This window comes from Loxodonta africana, chromosome 22 (assembly GCF_030014295.1).
Source record: "Loxodonta africana isolate mLoxAfr1 chromosome 22, mLoxAfr1.hap2, whole genome shotgun sequence".
NCBI classification, from domain to species: Eukaryota; Metazoa; Chordata; class Mammalia; order Proboscidea; family Elephantidae; genus Loxodonta; species Loxodonta africana.
The window spans coordinates 14,117,177-14,137,167 of record NC_087363.1 but is presented as its reverse complement, the minus strand read 5'-3'; the positions used below and the strand labels follow the sequence as shown (position 1 = coordinate 14,137,167).

The 19,991-nt window shown below is 52.0% G+C and overlaps 1 protein-coding gene across 7 annotated transcripts in view; it reads right to left on the bottom strand.

Annotated features, from left to right (window-relative positions):
* Positions 1–16,495, bottom strand: part of ACOX2 (acyl-CoA oxidase 2) — a 40,100-nt gene extending 23,605 nt beyond the window's left edge. For 2 of the 7 annotated variants that reach the window (XM_064274301.1, XM_064274298.1), the window contains exons 1-13: positions 16,414–16,495; positions 15,085–15,178; positions 13,921–14,197; positions 12,995–13,157; positions 12,629–12,780; positions 12,125–12,232; positions 9,958–10,077; positions 9,511–9,626; positions 8,461–8,633; positions 6,062–6,224; positions 4,610–4,800; positions 2,759–2,938; positions 456–561 (exon numbers count right to left, since the gene is read on the bottom strand). In XM_064274301.1, the coding sequence (XP_064130371.1) occupies positions 456–561; positions 2,759–2,938; positions 4,610–4,800; positions 6,062–6,224; positions 8,461–8,633; positions 9,511–9,626; positions 9,958–10,077; positions 12,125–12,232; positions 12,629–12,780; positions 12,995–13,157; positions 13,921–14,080 (1,632 nt within the window). In that variant the 5' untranslated portion in view covers positions 14,081–14,197; positions 15,085–15,178; positions 16,414–16,495. The remainder of the gene's footprint in view (positions 1–455; positions 562–2,758; positions 2,939–4,609; positions 4,801–6,061; positions 6,225–8,460; positions 8,634–9,510; positions 9,627–9,957; positions 10,078–12,124; positions 12,233–12,628; positions 12,781–12,994; positions 13,158–13,920; positions 14,198–15,084; positions 15,179–16,413) is intronic. The other 5 variants (XM_064274299.1, XM_064274300.1, XM_064274302.1 and 2 more) reach the window with 5 other exon arrangements.
* Between the last annotated feature and the right edge of the window lie 3,496 nt (positions 16,496–19,991).

The window sequence follows — 19,991 nt, the reverse complement described above, 5'->3', positions numbered from 1 at the left end:
CCTGTCACAGGGCTTCCTTGACTATAGCTGTGTAAGGGCAGTGGGCTCGCTGCACCCAGCCCAGTACCTGGTGCGGAGTGAGTGCTCGAATGTTTGCTGACTGTGTGTATGATACACAAACACAGAACCGAGTGCGGATGGACTCAGACATCCAGGGCTTGCCTGTGGGGCTAAGGGGAGCTTGACCTGCTTTTCCATCTGGGAGGAAACATTTGAACAACCTGAAGCAAATCCAATAACACTGCCTCATTACGTTTTCCCCTTAGAGCTACCAGCAAGATTGCTTTGGAGTTAAGTTCTTTAATTAGAATACCCTGGACTAAAGCCTGGGAAGTGAAATGAGGGCAACCACTGAGCAGGCCTGGGGAATAGTGGCAGAGTTGGGGTTTGCCCAGTGGGTAGCCTGCAAGGAACACAAAGTGGGTCCTTTCAGCTGCAGCTGACGGCCAGCTCACCTTAGCAGCCTGGGCGTGTAGGACAGTGGTGCAGTTCCACGCCTCCTGCCAGTCGGCCCCAGATCGCCTCAGGGTCTGTAAACGATGAGCTGAATCCTTTATAAGCCTGATGGCCAGAGAGAAAAAGACTGAGAAGGGGGTTTGGCCCCAGGCTACCTGGGGTCCCTCAGAGGCAGAAATAATTTCTGTTTACTGACCACTTATGTGCCATAAAGCTAAAGGCTTGGTGAACATTATCTCTTCCCGGAGACCCTTATTAGGGCAAAAAAAACAAAAAACAAAAAACCCACTACCGTCGAGTCAGTTCCAACTCATAGCAACCCTGCAGGACAGAGTAGAACTGGCCCACAGGATTTCCAAGGAGCTCCTGGTAGATTCGAACTGCTGACCTTTTGGTTAGCGGCCGTAGCCCTTAACCATTACAGCACCAGGGTTTCCAATTTATTAGGGCAGGCACTCCCCATTTACAAAAAGGCAAAACCTAGTCCCAGAGAGGTTAACTAACTTCTCCACGGTCCCGGCACTAGTAGGGAGTGGGTCCAGGATTTGCCTGGTGCTGTAAAGCCGCGAGGCTACAGGCCCCAGCTGCCCCTCTTTCTAATGTAGACTCCACCCCGATACCAGGGCTCTCAGGCCATTCTGGTGACTGACTTGCTGGGGCCAGGCTGTGGCCAAACAAGAAGAATTGTTTTTCTCTGAAGACCACTAAGCCTGTTGGTCACCCAGTGTGCTCCAAGCTGTGCTCAAGGCACGTAAAAAAATAAAACCAAACAACAACAACAAAAAACAAACAAATAAATACAAACAACCCTCGGCTCCCGGACACCATTTTAACTCAATACTGCAGTCTCTCCTGAGGTTCACCCTTCAGCCAAAGATTGGACAGGTCCATAAAAAAACGAGACTAAACGGGCACACCAGGTCAGGGGCAAGGACGAGAAGGCAGGAGGGGACATGAAAGCTGGACAAATGGAAATGGAGAACCCGAGGTCGAGACTGGGAGAGTGTTGACAGGTCGTGGAGTTGACAACCAATGTCACAAAACAATATGTTTATTAATTCTCTAATGATAAAATAGTTTGCTTTGTAAACTTTCACCTAAAGCACAATAAATAAATAAAAAGGTTTTGCAGTAAAGGTTAAAAAAACAAAAAACAACCACCCTTGTCCTCCAAACCACTCAATCAATCATTTTCTGCTTTCTTAACCTTTATTTTCTGTTCACCATCCAACTACCCATGACTCTTGGAATTTGTATGTAAAGCAAATTGTTTATTAAGCAATAGTTATTTTGTTTGGTCAGAGAATAGATAAGCAGGGTGTGCCCTTAGATGTCACCTTGAGTTCCAAGCACAAAGAACATAATGGGATTTAGTTACCCGGAGCAGCCTGAATTCTCCTGCCCCACCTCCCCTGCCTAAAATGTGAGTTGTATGAGGGCTGGGATTTTTATTAGTTTTTGTCATAAAATCGGCTGGGATTTTATGGCTCCTTGATGTATCCCTAGTGCCTAGCACAGTGCCTGGCATACTCTAGGCACTAAGAAATCTTTGTGGACTAAATGAATGTCTGCAAGGCTGCCCGTGATTATGAAATAGCTACCCACTCCTAGGAGCACAGGTTGGGGCATGAGACCTTTCGGTACACACTGAAAAATATTTTTCTTCCGTTTTTTAAAAAGTTTGGGGAGGGGCTCAGAAGGTTTCATTTTTAGGTCGTTACATCTCCCTGTCTTTTCTGCGATGGCGTCTGTTTGTCCATCCCTGCCCCAGCGTGTTTGGGCGTTTCTGGCACACAGCAGGTGCCTGTCAAGGATAGAATGGATGGGATGAGTCCTAGGTCTTGTCCGTGTTCCCTGAAGCCTATTTGACCCCAGAAATAACACCAACTGTACCCTGGGTATACTCCTATTTTTGAAAATTATTTTTAGATTGTGGGATATTTCAAACATATGAGTGTTGTTTTATTGTATTTATAAAAGAACACTTCCATAGGATTTACATATGGGTATGTTCACTGTATTGCACATACACACAGGAACCTAAAGATTCTGAAGCTTCCTCTCAGTGGTGGGAGAGGCGATATCCCTGGCCGGGATGGGGAGATGATAATGGTCCCTAGCTGACAGGTGTGACCTCCGGTTCTCTCTGGCTGTGCTGGCAGAACTGGGAGGACTTGGGAGGAAGGGGTGGTGGTGTCCTTAGCAGCATATCTACCAATGCCTACCCCACCAAACCCAAAGGCCCCAGTGAGGGAAGGAGCCTACCCCTAGGCGGGCTGGCTGGTTTCTGGGTGCTGCTCACCTGGCTGCTGTGTGTGCCCAGGCTGCAGTGTAGAGCTCCGGGCGGAGGAAGTCTGCTGCCTTCTGGGCTGGGCACCTGGCTAGTACGGGTGCAGCGAGGTACGCGACAGACTGAGGTAGAGATCTCTGTGACGTGGAGCCTGGGGACTTCTGAGCCTGCAGGTAGTTATTCACCAGAAACCTGGAGTGCAGGGGGTAGGGGGCAGGTGAGACATGAGGGGCCCTTGGGGACAGCCCAGCACCCGTCTTCCCAGAGACATGCAGTCTCATGCTGGGCTCCAGCCTCCCTGTGGGAGACCAGGGCACCCAGGTTGTCAGCCCAGCACCCTTGCTGATGGTTGCCCCTCATGTCAAAGCCCCCTCTCAGTGCCTCCCAACAACTCAGTGAGGTGTGCCCCAAGGCTGGAGTTTCCTCCGCAATGAAACAGGGCTGCAGAACCAGGATCCTGGACATAAGAGACCTGAGATCTGAGGAAACACACTTTTTCCTGTCAGGATTTTCCAATTTGGAGATTTATGATCAATTGTACAGTGACTACATGGAAATTAAATTTTCTTAGCAGAAAAAAGGAAGAAAGGACAGGTACAGAGATGCTAACGTAAACGGGAGGATGACAGGTGATTTTCAGCTTTTTTCTTGCGACGAGCCTGTGGTTGTAGACCAGCTCAGAAGCCTGGGCTCCAAGTGGTGGCCCCTCTCTAAGCCTCTTCCTCCATCTCTGAGTGGGGATGGTAACACCCACCCAGAAGGGAGTTTGAGAGAACTGAATGAGATAATATTTGTGAAGTGCTTGGCAGAGTGCCCAATAAATGATAATGTATTCTTTTTGTAATAAACAAGCAATAGATGTTGTATAATGTGCTTGTCAGCAAATCCCCTTCTCCCTAAGTGGAGACACATCTGTTGAGTCATCTGAGAACAGGTGAGCTGGGGTGAGTGAGACGCTTTGTCAGCTGTGAGGCCCACAGACATGAGAGGGATGAGAAGACACTTGTTTGGAGGAGGCTGACCCAGCCCGGCAGGTGGGAGCCTCCTGCAGACAGGCCCTGGGCTCAGCCTGAGGATTCCTGCAGTGAACAAGGCTGACGCAGTCCCTGCTCTCCACGACCAACCTGTCTAGTGGTGAAGCAGAGCTAAAATGTTAGTCAGACAAACAAAAAAACGAGACCATGACAGATTTGATAACTGCTCCAAAGGGAACAAGGCAATGTTGGGTAAAAGGGTCCAGGTGGTGCCACGTTAGATGGGGTGGTCAGGGAGGGCATCTCTGAGGAGGTGTCATTGTAGCTGAGACCTGAAAGACGAGAAGGAGGCAGCAATACAATAACTTGGGGAGTAGGGTTCTAGGTGGCCTGAACAGCAAGTGCAAAGTTCCTGTGGTGGGAAGAAGTGTGTGGCTGGAAGAAGTGATCAGAGGGAGGAGGCTGTGAGAGAAGGATAGAGAGGGGGCAGGAGCCAGGCCGGAAGGACCTCATAGGCTAGTGTGGAAGGTGGCTTTTTCCTAGGAGCAATGGGAAGCCATTGAAGGATTTTAATCATGATCTTCTCTAAGCTTTGCAAAGATCCCCCTGGCTGCTTGTGGAGAAAGGACTGAGGTGGGGCGGGGTGAAGTGGAGGGTCAGTGAAGAGACTGATGTCATCTAGGGAAGAGGCAAAGGCGGCCTGGCTGGGAGGAGCTGTGTGCAGGGAGAAGAGGATAGGCTGGAGACTTATGGTGGTGGTTGGACAGTCCCAAAACAGCAGTCCCTAAAGCCTGCTCACTCCGTGGGCGTCAGACAGAGACTCAACCCATGCAGAAGCTAGATGGGTCCCTGAGGGTCAAGAAGGAGCCTGAGTCAGCCGGGGCCTCACCTGGCCATCTGCAGGTAGAGCACCATGTTCTCACCCTCATAGGTACAGGAGGCTGTTACATCGGTGACCAGCGATGGCAGGCCGCTCAGCTTTGAGAAGCCGTGCCCGCCGCAGGCCCTGCGGCACAGCTCAGCTCCCTGGGTGCAGGAGTCCGACACCATGGCCTTCAGACCTGCGCTCAGCGCGTGGAGCTGTGGGAACGGCAGGACAGGGGTGGGGGGTCAGGTGCTGTGAAGGGGTCTTCCTGTAAGAACTGTACTTACCACTTTCTGAGCACCTACTGTATACTGAGCACAACTCTGTGAGGTAAGAATTGTTTCCTCAGCTCACAACTTAATAAATGAGATGGCTGAGGCTCAGAGAGGTTGCTCTACTAACTCAAGGCCACACAATTAGGAAATGTAGCAACAGGAAGAAAGGAGGACCTATCCAGACCAGTGTCTCTGGGATCTCAGGAAGAGGGGATCAGACCATTATCCGGGAGCTATGGATTTTTCTGGTGAGCAGAGGTTTCGGAAAGCTGACCTGTGAGGATGGGTGTCCACCATCAACCCACTGCCCCTAGTTGTTGGAGGGGCTGCCAGGCCTGGTTTGAGTTTTTGGCTCTGAAAGTCCCTCCCCATGTTTCAAACTTTCATGTCCTTGGGAGGAACGTCGTGTCCCTTAACTTCTTTGTGCTTCGGTTTTCTCATCTGTAAAATGGGGATATAAATGGTGTGGGCTGCACGATTGGAATGATTAAATGAAGCAAAGCTTGTGAAGTGCAGGGCCTGGCCCAGTCTGACTCTTGGTATACACCAAGTCCACAGTCCTTTATCTGAGACCCTTAGGGCTGGATGTGTTTTGGAATCAGAACAAGGCATTAAGGTATATATAACACAGGAGTCCTGGTGGCACAATGGTTAAAGAACTCGGTGGCGAACTGGAAGGTCGGCCGTTCAAATCCACCAACCAGTCCGGGGGAGAATGGTGTGGCAGCCTGCTTCCATACAGATTTCAGCCTTGGAAACCTCACGGGGCAGTTTTACCCTGTGCTACAGCGTCTCTCTGAGTTGGAATTGACTCATCGGCAGTGGGTTTGGTTTTTTGGGTTTCATGTATGTAATGCCCCCATGGGATCAGTGGGATAGGTCAGGTCACTTGAGGTCAAACTGTGCCACCAAACGAGTTCTAAGCAACTTTTGGTTTTCAGAGCTCTTTGGGTTCCAAAAGCAGATCAGAGATTGTGGGCCTGTAATCTGTATAAAATGTGTGATTATTTTCTCTAACGCTTTTGGAGCTTTCTGGGGGCCAGGTGTAGGTGGATTTATCTGTCTGGGTACAGTTCACCCCAGGTACCCTTGGGATGTTGGAAGGTGGGAGGGGCCCGTGGGACCCAGCTGGGGCTGCTTGCCTGTAGGTGGAGCAGCTGGGCTGCCCTCCGGGCCCTGCCCCTCAGCAGACAGGAATTACCTCAGGCAGGAGGCTGAAGTCTCCATGCAGAATGGCATTGTAGGAGCCCTGGAAGAATTCCAAGAGGCTGACGGCTTGGAAATGAAAAGCATAGGCCATGGCCAGCTGGGGAAAGAGTTTCTGCTGCTGCGTCTGGTAGTCCAGGATTTTTGCCTCTGGGTCACTGAGGGGAAGAGAAAAAGAGTTAGAAGATTACCATCAAACTTCATCCACCTTCCCAGGTCCCCAAAGCCATAAACAGCATAACAGCCAACAATGTTCTGTAACTCATTGCAAAACTTGAACCGACGTGAGGCCATTAATGCATCTTTTTTATGCCATCTGACACGCACACTTCACATCACCCTGTAGAAACACATGTCTGGTTAGGGGTGCTGCCCTCGCCGGGGGGAGGTTTACAAGATGACAACCTATGCACCGTGTAGTCCTTCTAAAATCCGAAAAACCCTGAATGCCAACACACCTGGCCCCAAGGATTTTGGGTGAAGGGTTGCAGACGTGCACTCTTGATGATTTGAACCGGTGACCTTTCGCTGCCCAGATGCCCTTGCTGGGTGCTGGGAAATGTGCTGAGCCTAAACAATAACTCTTAAGATGTCGACTCAAGTGGGATGGAACCCCTAAGTCGGCTGTGTTTGCCTTGTCCACTGCTGTGTCTTCGGTGCCTGAGACTCTGCCTAACACGTAGGGGTTTCAGTAACCATTTGTGGACTGAAAGGTCTGAATGTGTGATGCCTCCCCTAGCTGATGAGGGGACACCTGGCGTCTCTCTGGACCACAGCTCCTTACCTGGGCACGTACTGATTATAACTGTCCCTCGGACCCTTCTGCATCCAAGAAAAGAGGGTTCCAGACAGGACATTACCGGCTGCACCTTCTTCCCGGCACTCTTGTCTCAGGAGAAGACTCTCCCACCTCCCCCTAGGCCAGGGTTTGGAAGCCCAGGCTGGCTGAGGGTGCCGCGGGTTTGCCAGGGGAGAAGGGGTGGCGGGAACGAGAAACTGGGCTGGGGGCCTGGTGTGCCTTCATTATGCTTCACCCTCAACAACACCCTGAAAGACAGCTCCTGTCACACCCCCATTTTGTAGATGTCGAAACTGAGGAACAAAGAGCTGAGGTGGCTATTCTAAGCCCCCACAGCTAGCAAGTGGCCGAGCTGAGTTTGGCAGCCAGGTCTGCTCATTTTGTATAAGGCTTATTGCAGACCCTTGAGCCCACGGCATGAAACGCCACCAGACCCTTGGACTAGATTTTCTCAAGCTCTTGTTCCTGTGATGTCACTTTTCTCTTCACAGGTGAGAAAATCAAGGCCCAGAGAGAGCAAAGGACTTGCCCAGGGTCACTCAGCAGAACTGAGACAAGAACTGCCAGTTGAAGCTCCGCCCTCAGCCGCATAGGTTCTGGTCAGCTGGGCTGTGTCAAGTTCTATGCTCTTTGTGTTCTCCCATGGGGACTTCACACACCAAGGATCCATTTTGCTGTATTCTGGGTGTGCGTGAAGGGGCCTGGTAGTGCAGTGGTTTAGCGCTCAGCTGCTAACCGAAAGGTTGGCAGTTCAAACCCACCAGCTGCTCCGCAGGAAAAAGATATGGCAGTCTGCTTCATTAAAGATTTCAGGCTTGGAAACCCTGTGGGGCAGTTCTACTCTGTTCTATTGGGTTGCTGTGAGTTGGAATTGATTCGATGGCAACAGTTTGGGTTTCGGGTGTGTGTGTCCATTTGGAACATATTTATTCTAAAAAATATTGGCTGTTTATCTGAAATTCACATTAAACTGGGCGTCCTGTATTTTTATCTGTTAAATCTGACAACCCTGTATGTGTGTGTAGGTTAAACAGAGAGTGTACCGTAGGGTATTCTATGCCATGGAGTGGAGGGGTGGTAGCCAGACACAGCCACAGACGAGAAAACGGATCCAGAACTAGTCAGACATAACACAGTTAGATGCTGATGGTCAGACAGATGCAGTTCTGATAAAATACTTGGGCTTGGACAGACACACCCTGACAGAACAGACTCAGCCAGCCACAGTCAGACACAGCTTGACAACAGGCTAACCCGGACTTACTCAGCCAATCACAGCCAGACACACAGACTCTGACAGACACAGGCTGAGTTGGTCTGGTGGTACAAGGCCAGACGCACTGGATCAGACATGATCACACAGAGCCTGACAGGGCTAATGGCAGAACCACGTGGGGCCAGGCGGTCAGCCAGGGCTAGAGAGGGGCCAGATGGAGACCTCCCAGGCATGGCTAGTTGGGCAGATGTGTGTGGGTGGGGGGAGTAACGTCTGCCCCTGTGGCCTGGCTCTGGCAGAGAGGGTGGTGTCGGGGGCAGGAACCATGGGACTGAGAGGTAGCCTTGTCTGCTGTGATCAGCCTCTGGGCATCCCTTGCCTGGGCTGGAGCCGGGACTGGCGGCGTATGACTGAGTAGCGCATGGCAATGACACAAGCCTTCTGCAGCAGGGGTAGGACGATAGTCAGCAGCATTCCCACTCGCATCACCACCATGGAAAGGTAGTTGCTCTGTGCTGTTCCGAGCATGATGTAGGTACCATCTGGCAAGACCTGTGTGGACCAAGGACAGGTGTTGGGTCTGAGCCGGCCCCACACCCAACACTGTGGGCCTCCATGCCCTGGGGGCACTGCACATCTCAAACTGACCACTGAGCAGCAGCAGACATGGCCACACCCAACACTGTGGGCCTCCATGCCCCAGGGGCACTGCACATCTCAAACTGACCACTGAGCAGCAGCAGACATGGCCACACCCAACACTGTGGGTCTCCATGCCCCAGGGGGCACTGCACATCTCGTACTGACCACTCAGTAGCAGCAGACATGGCCACGCCCAGCACTGTGGGTGTCCATGCCCCAGGGGCACTGCACATCTCAAACTGACCACTCTGCAGCAGCAGACACGGCCACACCAGGGCTGGCCAGTGGCCACAGAGTGCAGATTGCTAAAATACCGAAACGTTTCTGAACTTGTCACTAAATAGCCACTGCTCCAAGTCGCCTGGTTCCCAGCTCCTCTTCTGGGACCCCCTGAGTCTCCCCACATCCACAACTAAAGGGGCAATGCCTGGCAAAGCAGGGAACCTCCTTAGGTTTCGCCAGCACCCCGGCTGTGCCTAGGTGTCACGGAGGTTAAATATGCATCTCACACCCAGCCCCTTCCCTCTTCTCTTGGGATCGCCCTGCCACCCCAGAAGGCGGGCAGCGATGACTGATGGTTCTCCCCATTTATGTGTGAGAACTCGGGCTCAGAGAGGGGAAGTGATTTGCCCCGAATCACACTGCTCCTAAACTGGGGTTTTACCCAGGTATGGGGAGGAGGGGGCCCAAACTCAGCCCTATGGAGGAGGATCCAGAGTAAGCCCTGGCCTGGGGGGTCCACCGTTCCTTTCCAGGCAGGCAGGCTGCAGCGTCCCGGGCCTCCCACCTCTGCAAAGCGACTCAGCATGTTCTCCCGGGGGACCCGCACGTGGTCCAGCTGCAGGAAGCCATTGTCTGTGTGTTCAAGGCCCATCTTGGGCCCAATGTCTCCAACGGTGATTCCTGGAAGGAGAGGGAGACAGGAATGTCCGTCGGTAGAATGCTTGCTGTGTACCAGATGCTGCGTACCTGTTTCAGCTCACCTGAGCCTCAAGAAGTCTGTGACATCAGGGTCATTACACCTGTTTTGCAGGTAAGGAAGCTTAGGACAGGCAAGTGTTGAATCTTGCCTAGTGTCACCCAGCCAGTTGGTGCTGGGTCTGCGCAATTGCACCCCCTCCCTGCTCAAGGGAAAGAGTTGTCCTGGGCCTTGCCTTCTCCCATGGGCCTCTGGGGCCCCAGGATGGGGATGCCTGGTAGGAGCCCCCACCTGCAGGAGCAGCATGAAGCTTACCTGGCAGTGGGGTGTGGTCCTGGAGGCTCCGGATGGGCACAATGAAGGCGTGCATGCCCCGCCGGGCTCCTGAGCAGATCAGCTGGGCTAGGACCAGGGCGTGCGTGGCTGTCCGTCCCACTGAGGGCAAGAGATGAGAAGCCAGTGTGAGAGCCCATGTACAGAGCAGACACATAGCTCTCTGCCATCAGGGATCCGGTTGTAGGCCCAGTCTGTATGGGGCAGGAGGACCAGGGTGGTGGAATAGGGAAGCATGGCGGGACTCTGAGGCCAGGATGGGCTTTGCTTGGTCTGCCTCAGAGGGCGTGGGTCAGGGGCAGAGGCACCTAGGAGCCTGGAGTGGGAGGTGAGTCTGCTGGGTCAGCCACAAAGGGAAGGGAGTGCAAGGCAGAGGGAACGGTGGGTGTGCTCAGAAGCTGGAAGACTGGATCAGTCGGAGGCGGGGGGCAGGCGGTGAGGTGGGGAAGGTAGCATCTTGGGTGGCCAGGGGCTGAGGGAAGAGAGAGAGTCTGCATGTGGGACTGATCAGGCTACCCCTTGACTGAAATGGCCTTCCCTGTCATCCTTAGAAACTGATGGACCCATCCAAAGGGGCTTTAACGTGGGCAGCTGGCTCCTGCATGCACTGAGTTGGAGGGACTTATGGACGGCAATTTGGTGGCTGGAGGTACGGCGAGTTCTACGGGGTAGTTCTACGCTGTCCCATAGGGTCGTCGTGAGTTGGAACACCACAACAACACAGTCTTCTGATTTGAGTCACTTTCTTGGGCATCAAGGAGCCAGAATCTCTATGCCAGAGCTGCTGGGGATGCCAGGATCCATGGTGATGACACTGGTCCTGAATGGGGGATGATGTGTACATTGCTGCCCCCACTCCAGCCTCCTGGGCTTGGCTCACTGATGGGCACCTTTGGGACCTTGGAACATTACTGATCACAGAAAGGGGAAACCACCCCCGAAGAGACAATTGAATCTATCAGTGACTTGCCAAAGGGATTGTGAAATGAGCAAAAAAAAAATTTTTTTTGCCCTCAAAAAACTGTTACTGAATTATTCTGCCCAACACCCTACTAATAATGAATACAGATAATTACCATTTATCAAAACCCAGGTGGTGCCAGACCCTGTTCTGGTGCTTTCCATATATTATCTCCAGTTCTTGGAGGGCAGGTATGAGTCCCATTTTCCAAACGAAGAAACTGAGGCTCAGGGAGTAGAGTGACATTCTTAAGGTCACTGGCCTGGAGGGGGCAGAGCTGGGATTTGAACCCTGGTCTGCCTGATTTCAAAGGCTGGTTTCTTTGCAGTTTTGACAGTAGTCATTGATACTCTTTCCCTCTTAACGTTCTCTTGGGTCTCTCATGTCTCTCGCCTCACTCAAATCTGTCTTTCTCATTTGCTTGGTTTGGACTCCTCCCGTTTGCCTTATTCTTTTCCACACAAGGCATTCACTAACTGGGTCCCCAAATAACCACTGACATGCCCTCAGTGGAGAATTCATAAATGACCCCTCTCCTTGGGGCTTGACAAATAGGGCCGGGCTCTGAGCCTGAGGGAGGTGTGGCACCATCGCCACCTGGTGGCCACAGGGGAAGGCGCAGCACCAGGTGGCCTTGACAGCCAAGGTGTCCCACCAGGATTGGTGCTGGTGGGGGACCTGGAGCCTTTCTGGGTGGCTGGAGCAGGGTCGGGGAAGGATGTTTTTCTTAGTAACTGTTTAATCGCAGGGGCCTGTGCTCCATCTGGTGGCAAGCTTAATCTTTTGCTCAGAAGATGAGAGGCACTGGAGCTGTGGGGAGCGCCTGGGACCAGGCTGTGTGTGTTTGCGTGTGCACCCACACACATTCCTGTGAGGGGGCAGTGTGTGTGTGGAAGAGGACTTGGCCTTTGTCCCCCAAAAGTTGGGTCAGTCTCCTCATCTGCTTCACAGTTCCCTTGGGAACTTCCCAGCCTCCCACTAGTGAAATGCTTACTATCCCATCTTTGCTACAGAGTTTTTTTTTTAAGGGCCTCGGGCTCAGGGAGGTACATTGTTTTGCCCAAAGGCCACGAGCCTAAAGCAGGAAATCAATCTGAGGTCTGTTGGACCTCAAAGTCAGTGCTATTCTGCCTTTCAACTTTGTTCTCCTTGGAGAGAAGTGGGAATGAGGGATGAACAGATACTCACGATCCCCAGGCCACCACTTGGTGGCAGTCAGCGTGGGGCTGTGCATTACAAACTCTCGGGTGGCTGCATCGTAGGTGGCTTCGGTCTCCAAGCCCTGAAGGTACGTCCCTTGGGACCAAGGAAAGGAGCCAGACATGAGACCAGGGTTGGGTTCTTACCGGAGAGCAGCTTCCAGGCAGGCCCAGAGTGCTCAGGCGCCAGCCCAGTGTGGAATGGCTGTATTCACAGGCATTTATCCCCTTTCACCTGTGGGCTGTGTGGGGAACATGTGGCTAGTTCACAATAAGGGTTACTTCCTGAAGGAATGACTTGCCCCACTGCCAGCCCATATAACACATTTGCGCAAATTAGCAAAAGGAACCCCTTCCTCAAGACCCTTGACTGCCCACCTGTTGGAAAGTTTTCATATTAAATATACTGATCTATGATGGCTGAGATGTGAATGGGCCCTCTGGTGTTGTGCAGTACACAACCTGAACACTGCATGCAGCAGCCCTGGCTCACCGTGTCCCAATTCTGTCTGGGCGTATGTTGCAATGATCTGGTACTCTTTGCAGAGCACACCCCATTTGGCAATCTGCTCATCTGAGCCCAGACTCCTGAGGGCTTTCAGGAACACAGCATGTAAGTTTAAGCCCACGTCTCCACCAAGGGCTCTGTGGGGGAGAGACACCAGGGTTAAGCAGCCTGTTGGAGACCAGGGTGTGGGTACCCTCAATGTGGACAGATTACAGGGGGAAAGGAGCACTTGGTATCCTGGTTTCCTGACAAGTGCTGCCTTTGTTGGGAAAAATGGCTCATGGAGCTGGGGGGCTTCCTAGTGATCACAGATGGGTTCCTCTTTGGTGGGGCTGTCCCAGGAGTGAGCACCTGTTAGCGTAGGCTAATTCAGGACCTTCCTCCGACCAGCCCAGGTGCTGTGCTATCATCTGTAAGTGGACTTTCTTCCGAATGGCATTCTCGTATCGCTCATTCTGGGACATGAAGTAAATGTCCTTAAGGCTGAACTCTGGGTCACTGTGGATGATGCTTTCTGTCAGAGACAGAGATCAGAGGAGTTAGAGATCTAGGTGAGGTTCCTGGGACCTTCACATCTTCCCACCACTTGCCTCATGGACCTGGACAGGAAGCCTGATGTTACTTTTGTCTTACAGATGAGATGAGTGAGGCTCATGGGTGGAAAAAGTGACTTGCCCAAAGTTACAAAGCTATGCAGTGGCAGAATCAGGACCAACATCCAGGTTTTCTGTTGCCTACCAGTAACCAAACCCCAAACCCATTGCCATCGAGTTGATTCCAACTCATAGTGACCCTATAGGACAGAGTAGAACTGCCACATTGGGTTTCCAAGGAGCAGCTGCTGGATTCAAACTGCTGACCTTTTGGTTAGCAGCCAAGCTCTTAACCACTGCACCACCAGGGCTCCTAGCAGTAACCCGTTGCTGTTAAGTCACCTCTGACTCATGGCAACCCCATACGTGCGCTCCATAGGGTTTTCAATGGCTGATTTTTCAGAAGCAGATCACCAGGCTTTTCTTCCAAGGTGCCTCTGGGTGGACTTGAACCGCCAACCTTTCAGTTAGTAGTCGAGCCTAGGACTGTTCTATACCTCAGATGGTCTCAGGGAATACTGGCATGTTAAAGGTACTTTTACTGTCCAAAGGAATGAATATCTAATTGCGGAATTTTGAGGACAGTGTTTGTTATTTGAACGAGATACTGCCAGTGAAGGTCTCTTCTCCCAAGAAAAGCTTCATGGGCAGAAAGCAGGTGCTGTTCTCCCCAGCCCCTCTTACCAATTTTCCTCCGGAGTGCAGTGTTCTGGGCACCTCTATCGAGGATGTGGGTGAGCCGTTCCACATCGAAGGACTGCTTGCACCTCTCTCTCTCTATGTCAGGGTTCACTTGCCTGCTCCAGGTATCCCCCATCGACACTCGGTGCACTGGGCTGCCCATCCTGCCCTGGGGCTGCCTGGGATCTGAGGAGAGAGTGCCCTGGCCTGGCTACTCTGAGGGTCTCTTCCGAGCCAGTATACAAGAAGGCTGCCCAGGGCTGAGTTTCAGCAGGGGCTGCTGGGCAGATGAAAACAACCCCTTTAAATACCTGAGTGCCCGTCTGCCCCCCACTCCTCCCGGTGAGCATTTGGCCATGTCCCAGGTGCTCTTTAGCCATTGCATGCAGTAATTGCTCAATACATGTTATCTCAGTGTATGTTAGCCAGGATTCGGACACACTCTGTCTACTGCAGCTTGCATTACAGCACTGTCTGGGGACAGCCTCATGAAGCTGATGAGGAAAATGAATCTTAGAGAGGTTAAGTGAGTGGCCCCTAGCCACACAGGTGGAGGTGGCCAAGGGTTGGATGGGGTCTGACCACAAAGCACCTATTCTGTCTACACCGCAGTCCCACTGTGGGGACTCACAGGAGGACCTTGTGAGCCCATTCACTGAGTCCCTTAGTTCTGGCTCATTCAGCCCCATTTCTGTGAGCCCCAAGGAGGGCGCTGTGGAGCTGAGGGGAGGAAGCTTGCTCCCTGCCTGTGGAGTATTCCCCTGGGGCCCCTGTGTGTCCCCATAGCCAGGGTGGGTCCTGCCTCCTTCACAGCAAGCCCTCAGCCTCTTAAAGACCACCCTTCCTCCACAGTGATTCAATCACCAAATACAATTCATCCTACTTCCTCCACAGTGACACAACCATTGGGTACAGTCTATCCTACTTCCTCCACAGAGATACAACCACTGAGTACAATCCATCCTACTTCCTCTATAGAGATACAACCACCAAGTACAGTCTATCCTACTTCCTCCACAGAGATACAACCACTGAATACAATCCATCCTACTTCCTCTATAGAGATACGACCACCAAATAAAGTCCATCCTATTTTGCAAGTCTCTCAAACCCATCTTCTCCTTCCCATCCCCTCGGCCACCACCCCAGGCCACCATCATCCCTTACCTGGCCTCAGCGTCTGTCTTGTCTGTCCTGCCAGCTTCCAGGGTGAGCTATTAAACTGTAAATCAGCCTTTCCTTCCCCTGCTTGGACTTTGCCCTTTAAAAAAAAAAAAAAAATTTGCCCTTTAGTGCCTGTTATTTGTGGAATGGAGTCCTTGCTTCCTGCCATGTGACCCCCTCCGCCCCCCCCCCCCGCCCCAGCCCATGGGTGCTCCAAACTGCACCTGTATCGACTTACACCCCAGCTGGCCTTCTCTCCCTCTCCTTCTACCCTGTGGACCTGCTTTCCCTCCAGCCACAACTCAGCTCGCAGGTGTTCCTGAGCCCAGCTCACTGTTAGTGTGTTAAAAGTAAGTGCTTGATAACTCACTTATCTCTCCCTGGGATGGTCGGCTCTGTGTTTTCTTGGGTCCCAAGAGCCCAGCCCACAGTGGGGATGCTATAAATCTTTCCCACAGGCTGCCACTGTTTTGATTCCCTTTTGTCCTTTCCACAACCCTCTGGATGTGCTAGTATTATTATGACCATTTTATAGAGAGGGCAGGAGTTTCAGGAGGGAAGAACTCTGTAAAGTCATGAAGCCACCTGTAGCAGAGTGGGATTCAGGTCCAGGCTTCCAAACAACCTCTCTTAATGGGTCTGTCAAGCTGAAGGTCTCTAAATGGGTGACAGGGCTATGGAATGCAGGGCTGGCATGTTCAAGGAGCCCCCCTCGGCTGCCCCCTGGATTTCTATGAGGCCACCTAGCCCCTCCTTTCCTTCTTGCCTCGCCTCCTCTCTGCCCCTTGCACCCTCACTCCAGCCACTTTATCTCCTTGCTCTTCTGGAACACTCTAGGCTCCTCCCCCTCCCCCCCAGGGCTTTGCTGTACCCTCTGCCCAGGACATTGTCTCCAGAAGTCCCCATGGCTCCCCTCCACACCTCCTTCAAGTCTTTGCTTAATGTCACCTTCTCAGTGAGGCCCGCCCAGCCACCCCCTTGACAGTCCCAAGCCCCTTCTCCTGTGTTTCCAGGCCCCCTCCCCCTGCTCCCTTTTTCCTCTTCTCCCTCATCACCCTCTACCCTAAGAGGCAATTCATTCATTTATTACATTTGGTTTATTGCTGTATCTCCCCTAACTAAAACGTAAATTCCAAGAGGGCAGGGATCTTGGTGGCTGCAACCTAACACTCAGCGTGGGGCCTGGCCCACAGGAAGTGCCCAGGAACTTGGTGTTGAGTGAAAGAAGGCAGTGCTCAGCTACAGGAGGAGCCATGAGGGTGATTGCTGGTGTGGGCCAGACCTCAGGGGTCGCCCAGCTCTGTGTCCCACTGGCCAGCTGGCCTGACTCACCTCGGTGGGTTGTCTGCCCTGAAAGTCTGGCCTCACCCCTGGCCTCAGGCCTGGGGCTCTTGCTGGTGGCCCAGCCCCTTTCTCCTCCCACAGAGGGCTGGGCCTTGGAAGGGAAGACGCTGCCTGGCGGCTGCTGTACTTTCTGCCCTTCTTCCACTCCCTGCCCCTGGGACAGGTGGCAGCTGGGCTAGAGCCGCCCTGGAGGGTTGCTACAGGATGAAGCAGGATAGACAGTTTAGCCTCACGTGCAGCTACTGAACCTCCATCTCCCTCTTCCTGCCTGTCTGGCCCCGGCCTCCCAGAGCCTAGTGAAATGCACTCTGAAGAAAAAAATGGAACAGCCCCCACCAGCAGTCCAGAGGAAAAAACAAACAAAGAAAATCTATTGCCCTTGAGTTGATTTCAACTCATAGTGACTCTATAGGACAGGGTACAACTGCCCCATAGGGTTTCCAAGGCTGTAATCTTTACGGAAGCAAGCTGCCACATCTTTCTCCCATGTTGTTGCTGGTGGGTTCAAACTGACGACCCTTTTGGTTATAGGGGCCTTGAAGTGCTTAACCACTGTAGCACCAGGAGTCCAGAGATCTGGGTTCAAATCCTGTAAGTGTAACTATGAGTTACATCACCTCTGTAAGCTCGCTTTCCCTTATCCATAAAACGTCCCCATGTCTTAGTTACCTAGTGCTGCCTTAACACAAACACCACAAGTGGGTGGCTTTGAAGGACAGAAATTTATTTTCTCACAGTTCAGAATGTTTGAAGTTCAAAATTCAGAGCATGGCTCTTACGGGGTGGGCAGGGAGGCTTCCTTGTCTATTCAGCTTCTAGCAGCTGCCTGCAATCCTTGTCCATGCGTCTGTCTCTGCCATCTGTCCACCTCTTCTCCCTGTGTGTCTCTGTGTCCCTTCTGCTTTTTATAACTCAGAAGTGATTAGATTTAGAACCCACCCTATTGGGTATGATCAAATTAACACAACAGAGAAAACGCCATTTCCAAACAAAATTATATCCACAGGTATCCAGAAAGACAAACCAAACCCATTGCTGTCTAGTTGATTCCAACTCACAGTGACCCTGTAGAACAGAGTAGAACTGCCCCATAGAGTTTCCAAGGGGCACCTGGTGGATTTGAACTCCTGACTTTTGGTTAGCACCCGTACCTCTTAACCACTATGCCACCAAGGTTTCCTTCACAGGTTTAGGGGTTAGAATAACAACACGTATTTTTTGGGGTACACAATTCAACTCATAACACCCTGCTTCCCTCCCTCCACCTTCTGAGTAATTTTTTTTTTGTCTATAAACACACAGGGTATAAAGCCCTAAGCTTTTGTAACTTGAGTTTTTTACTATTTTCTTGGTTCCTCCTAAGAAAATTTCTAATTCCCAGGAGGAATGATTAATGGTGGAATTTCCAATTCTTGGCAGTCTGGGTGAGATTTTTAGGGGCAGCCATGCAGAGCCTTGGTGGCGCAGTGGTTAAGAGCTTGGCTGCTAACCAAAATGTCGGCTTTCAAATCCACCAGCTATTCCTGGAAAACCCGATGGGAGCAGTTCTACTCTGTCCTGTAAGGTCACCATGAGTCGGAATCAACTCTACGGCAATGTTTTGTATTTTAACGTGAAACCGTAGGTTGCACAGGACTCATCTGTTCCTTCACTCTCCCGATACAGACTTTTGAGTGCCCACACTATCTGTGCACTGGGGTACAGCAGGAAGCAAAAAACTGTACTAGGCTCCTGCCCTTGGGAAACTTCCAGACTTGGGGTGGAGGGGTGTGGTGGTGCACAGCTTGGGAGACAGATAATCGCAGTAGGAACAAGAGGAGAACCTGGAAGGAAGGCTCACAAGCAGTCCTAACACATTTAGAACTTTTTTTGAATTGACAACCTTCTGCCTCTCTCTTCCTAGACTTCCTCTCTATCCCCCATCTCCACCTACCCAGCCTCTCTTTATCTTTTCAGTCTCCCCCTAGAGAGCTCTCTCTTGGGGGGTCATCCTGGACTCCTGTCTGGATTAGAAGCCCCTGGACGGACTTTCGCAGCTCCAAGCTTTCACCGTTGGTACACCCACCACTGTGGTGGCTGCTTTTTCCCCCTTTAATTGTTGGGTTTTGTTTGAATCTCCAATGGAAGCAGGGACTGTCACTCTCTGATACTAATGCAGCTCAGCCCTAGCCCAGTGCCTGGGCCAGATTTGGTGCTCAGCAGACACTGGGTAGACGAGTGAAGAAACCGAGGTTGTCAGGAGCTGTCAGAATTCTCTCCCTCAAGGGCACGGCCAAAAGTGGAGAAGAAGCTCTCTGGAGCTGTGGCGTTCTTTTAAGGTGAGGGTTGGTGTGGGCGGTGATGGTGCCAGGGGAGGGGGCTCCATCCTGTGCTACGACACTGCATACGCTTGCATACCCCCCACTCTCAAAGCTGGGGTGGATAGTCCCATTACAACGGGCTGTGTTACCGGGCCATGTTTCTAAGGGAAACCCTGCTGCGCCTGCCATCCTTCCTGACGGCTTCTGTCACCACGTGTCCTTCAGGGACTCCAGCCATTAGTATCACAGGCACTTATGAGACCCCCTCGGGGGGTCCTTCTGTGAGAAGATTACTTTGTAAGATGAATGATTGTCCTCTCTCCTGTTTCTGCCCTAAAATTTGTCTTGTCTTAGGCTTAGCATTACTATTCATACTTCCCTACCGGCTGGTCATGCCCTGAGCAAACATCTGTGAGCCTCTGCAGTGTGTCTGGCAGTGTGCTGGGTGGGACCCAGTGGGGAACCAAGTGTCAGTGAGTGAGCCAGCTGGGCTGTTTAGAGGTGCCATCATCTCCATTACATGATGACCCCGAGAGGGAGGCTGCATCTCTCCCTTTCATAGGTAAGCAAACAAGCTGAGGGCAGTAGTGCGCAGTAAGCCGGTTGTAGAGCTGGAATCTGAACCAGGTCTTCTGATGACACAGACTGGCTCTTAGCCCATTTGTGTAACAGTGGGAAAGCAGTCAGGAGCCACCCAGAGCCCGGGGGAGAGCTGGGGCTCCTGTCCTGGCAGGATCTTGAGACGTGGTGACTCTGGGCAGGCATCCTTTGCTCCTGGGCCTCAGCCTCCCCATCTGTGATGTGGGGTGTTTGCCCATTAAGTGGTCTTGCAGCTCTTCACCATGTCCCCAAGTAGTGTCTAACTTGTATCTCAAGGAAGAGGCAAAGCCTGTCACTTATCACACAGCAGATGCTGCTGGGACTTTGGAGCCTGGTCCTCTGGCAGCCCCTGTTGCTGTTGGTCGTGGTCGCACACAGGGCAGGAAGGGGTGGACTGCAGGAGAGGTGGCCTTGACCCCACTGTTTGTGCTGGGTTCCAATGTGGCCTCTGCCAAGGACTTGTGCTGTTGTTGACCGTGACCGTTTGCTTCATTCCCCTTCGCCACAGTTTCCACCTGTTGATAAAGCCCCATTTCCTGGCCTACAATTTGTCAAATTGTCTCTTCTTCGTCAACTTTGGAGCTGACGCTGTTCTCTAAGTTTTGGGTCTGATCAGTTTGATGTGTTGGACATTTTATTGAATTTTTTAAGCTAATAGATAAGATT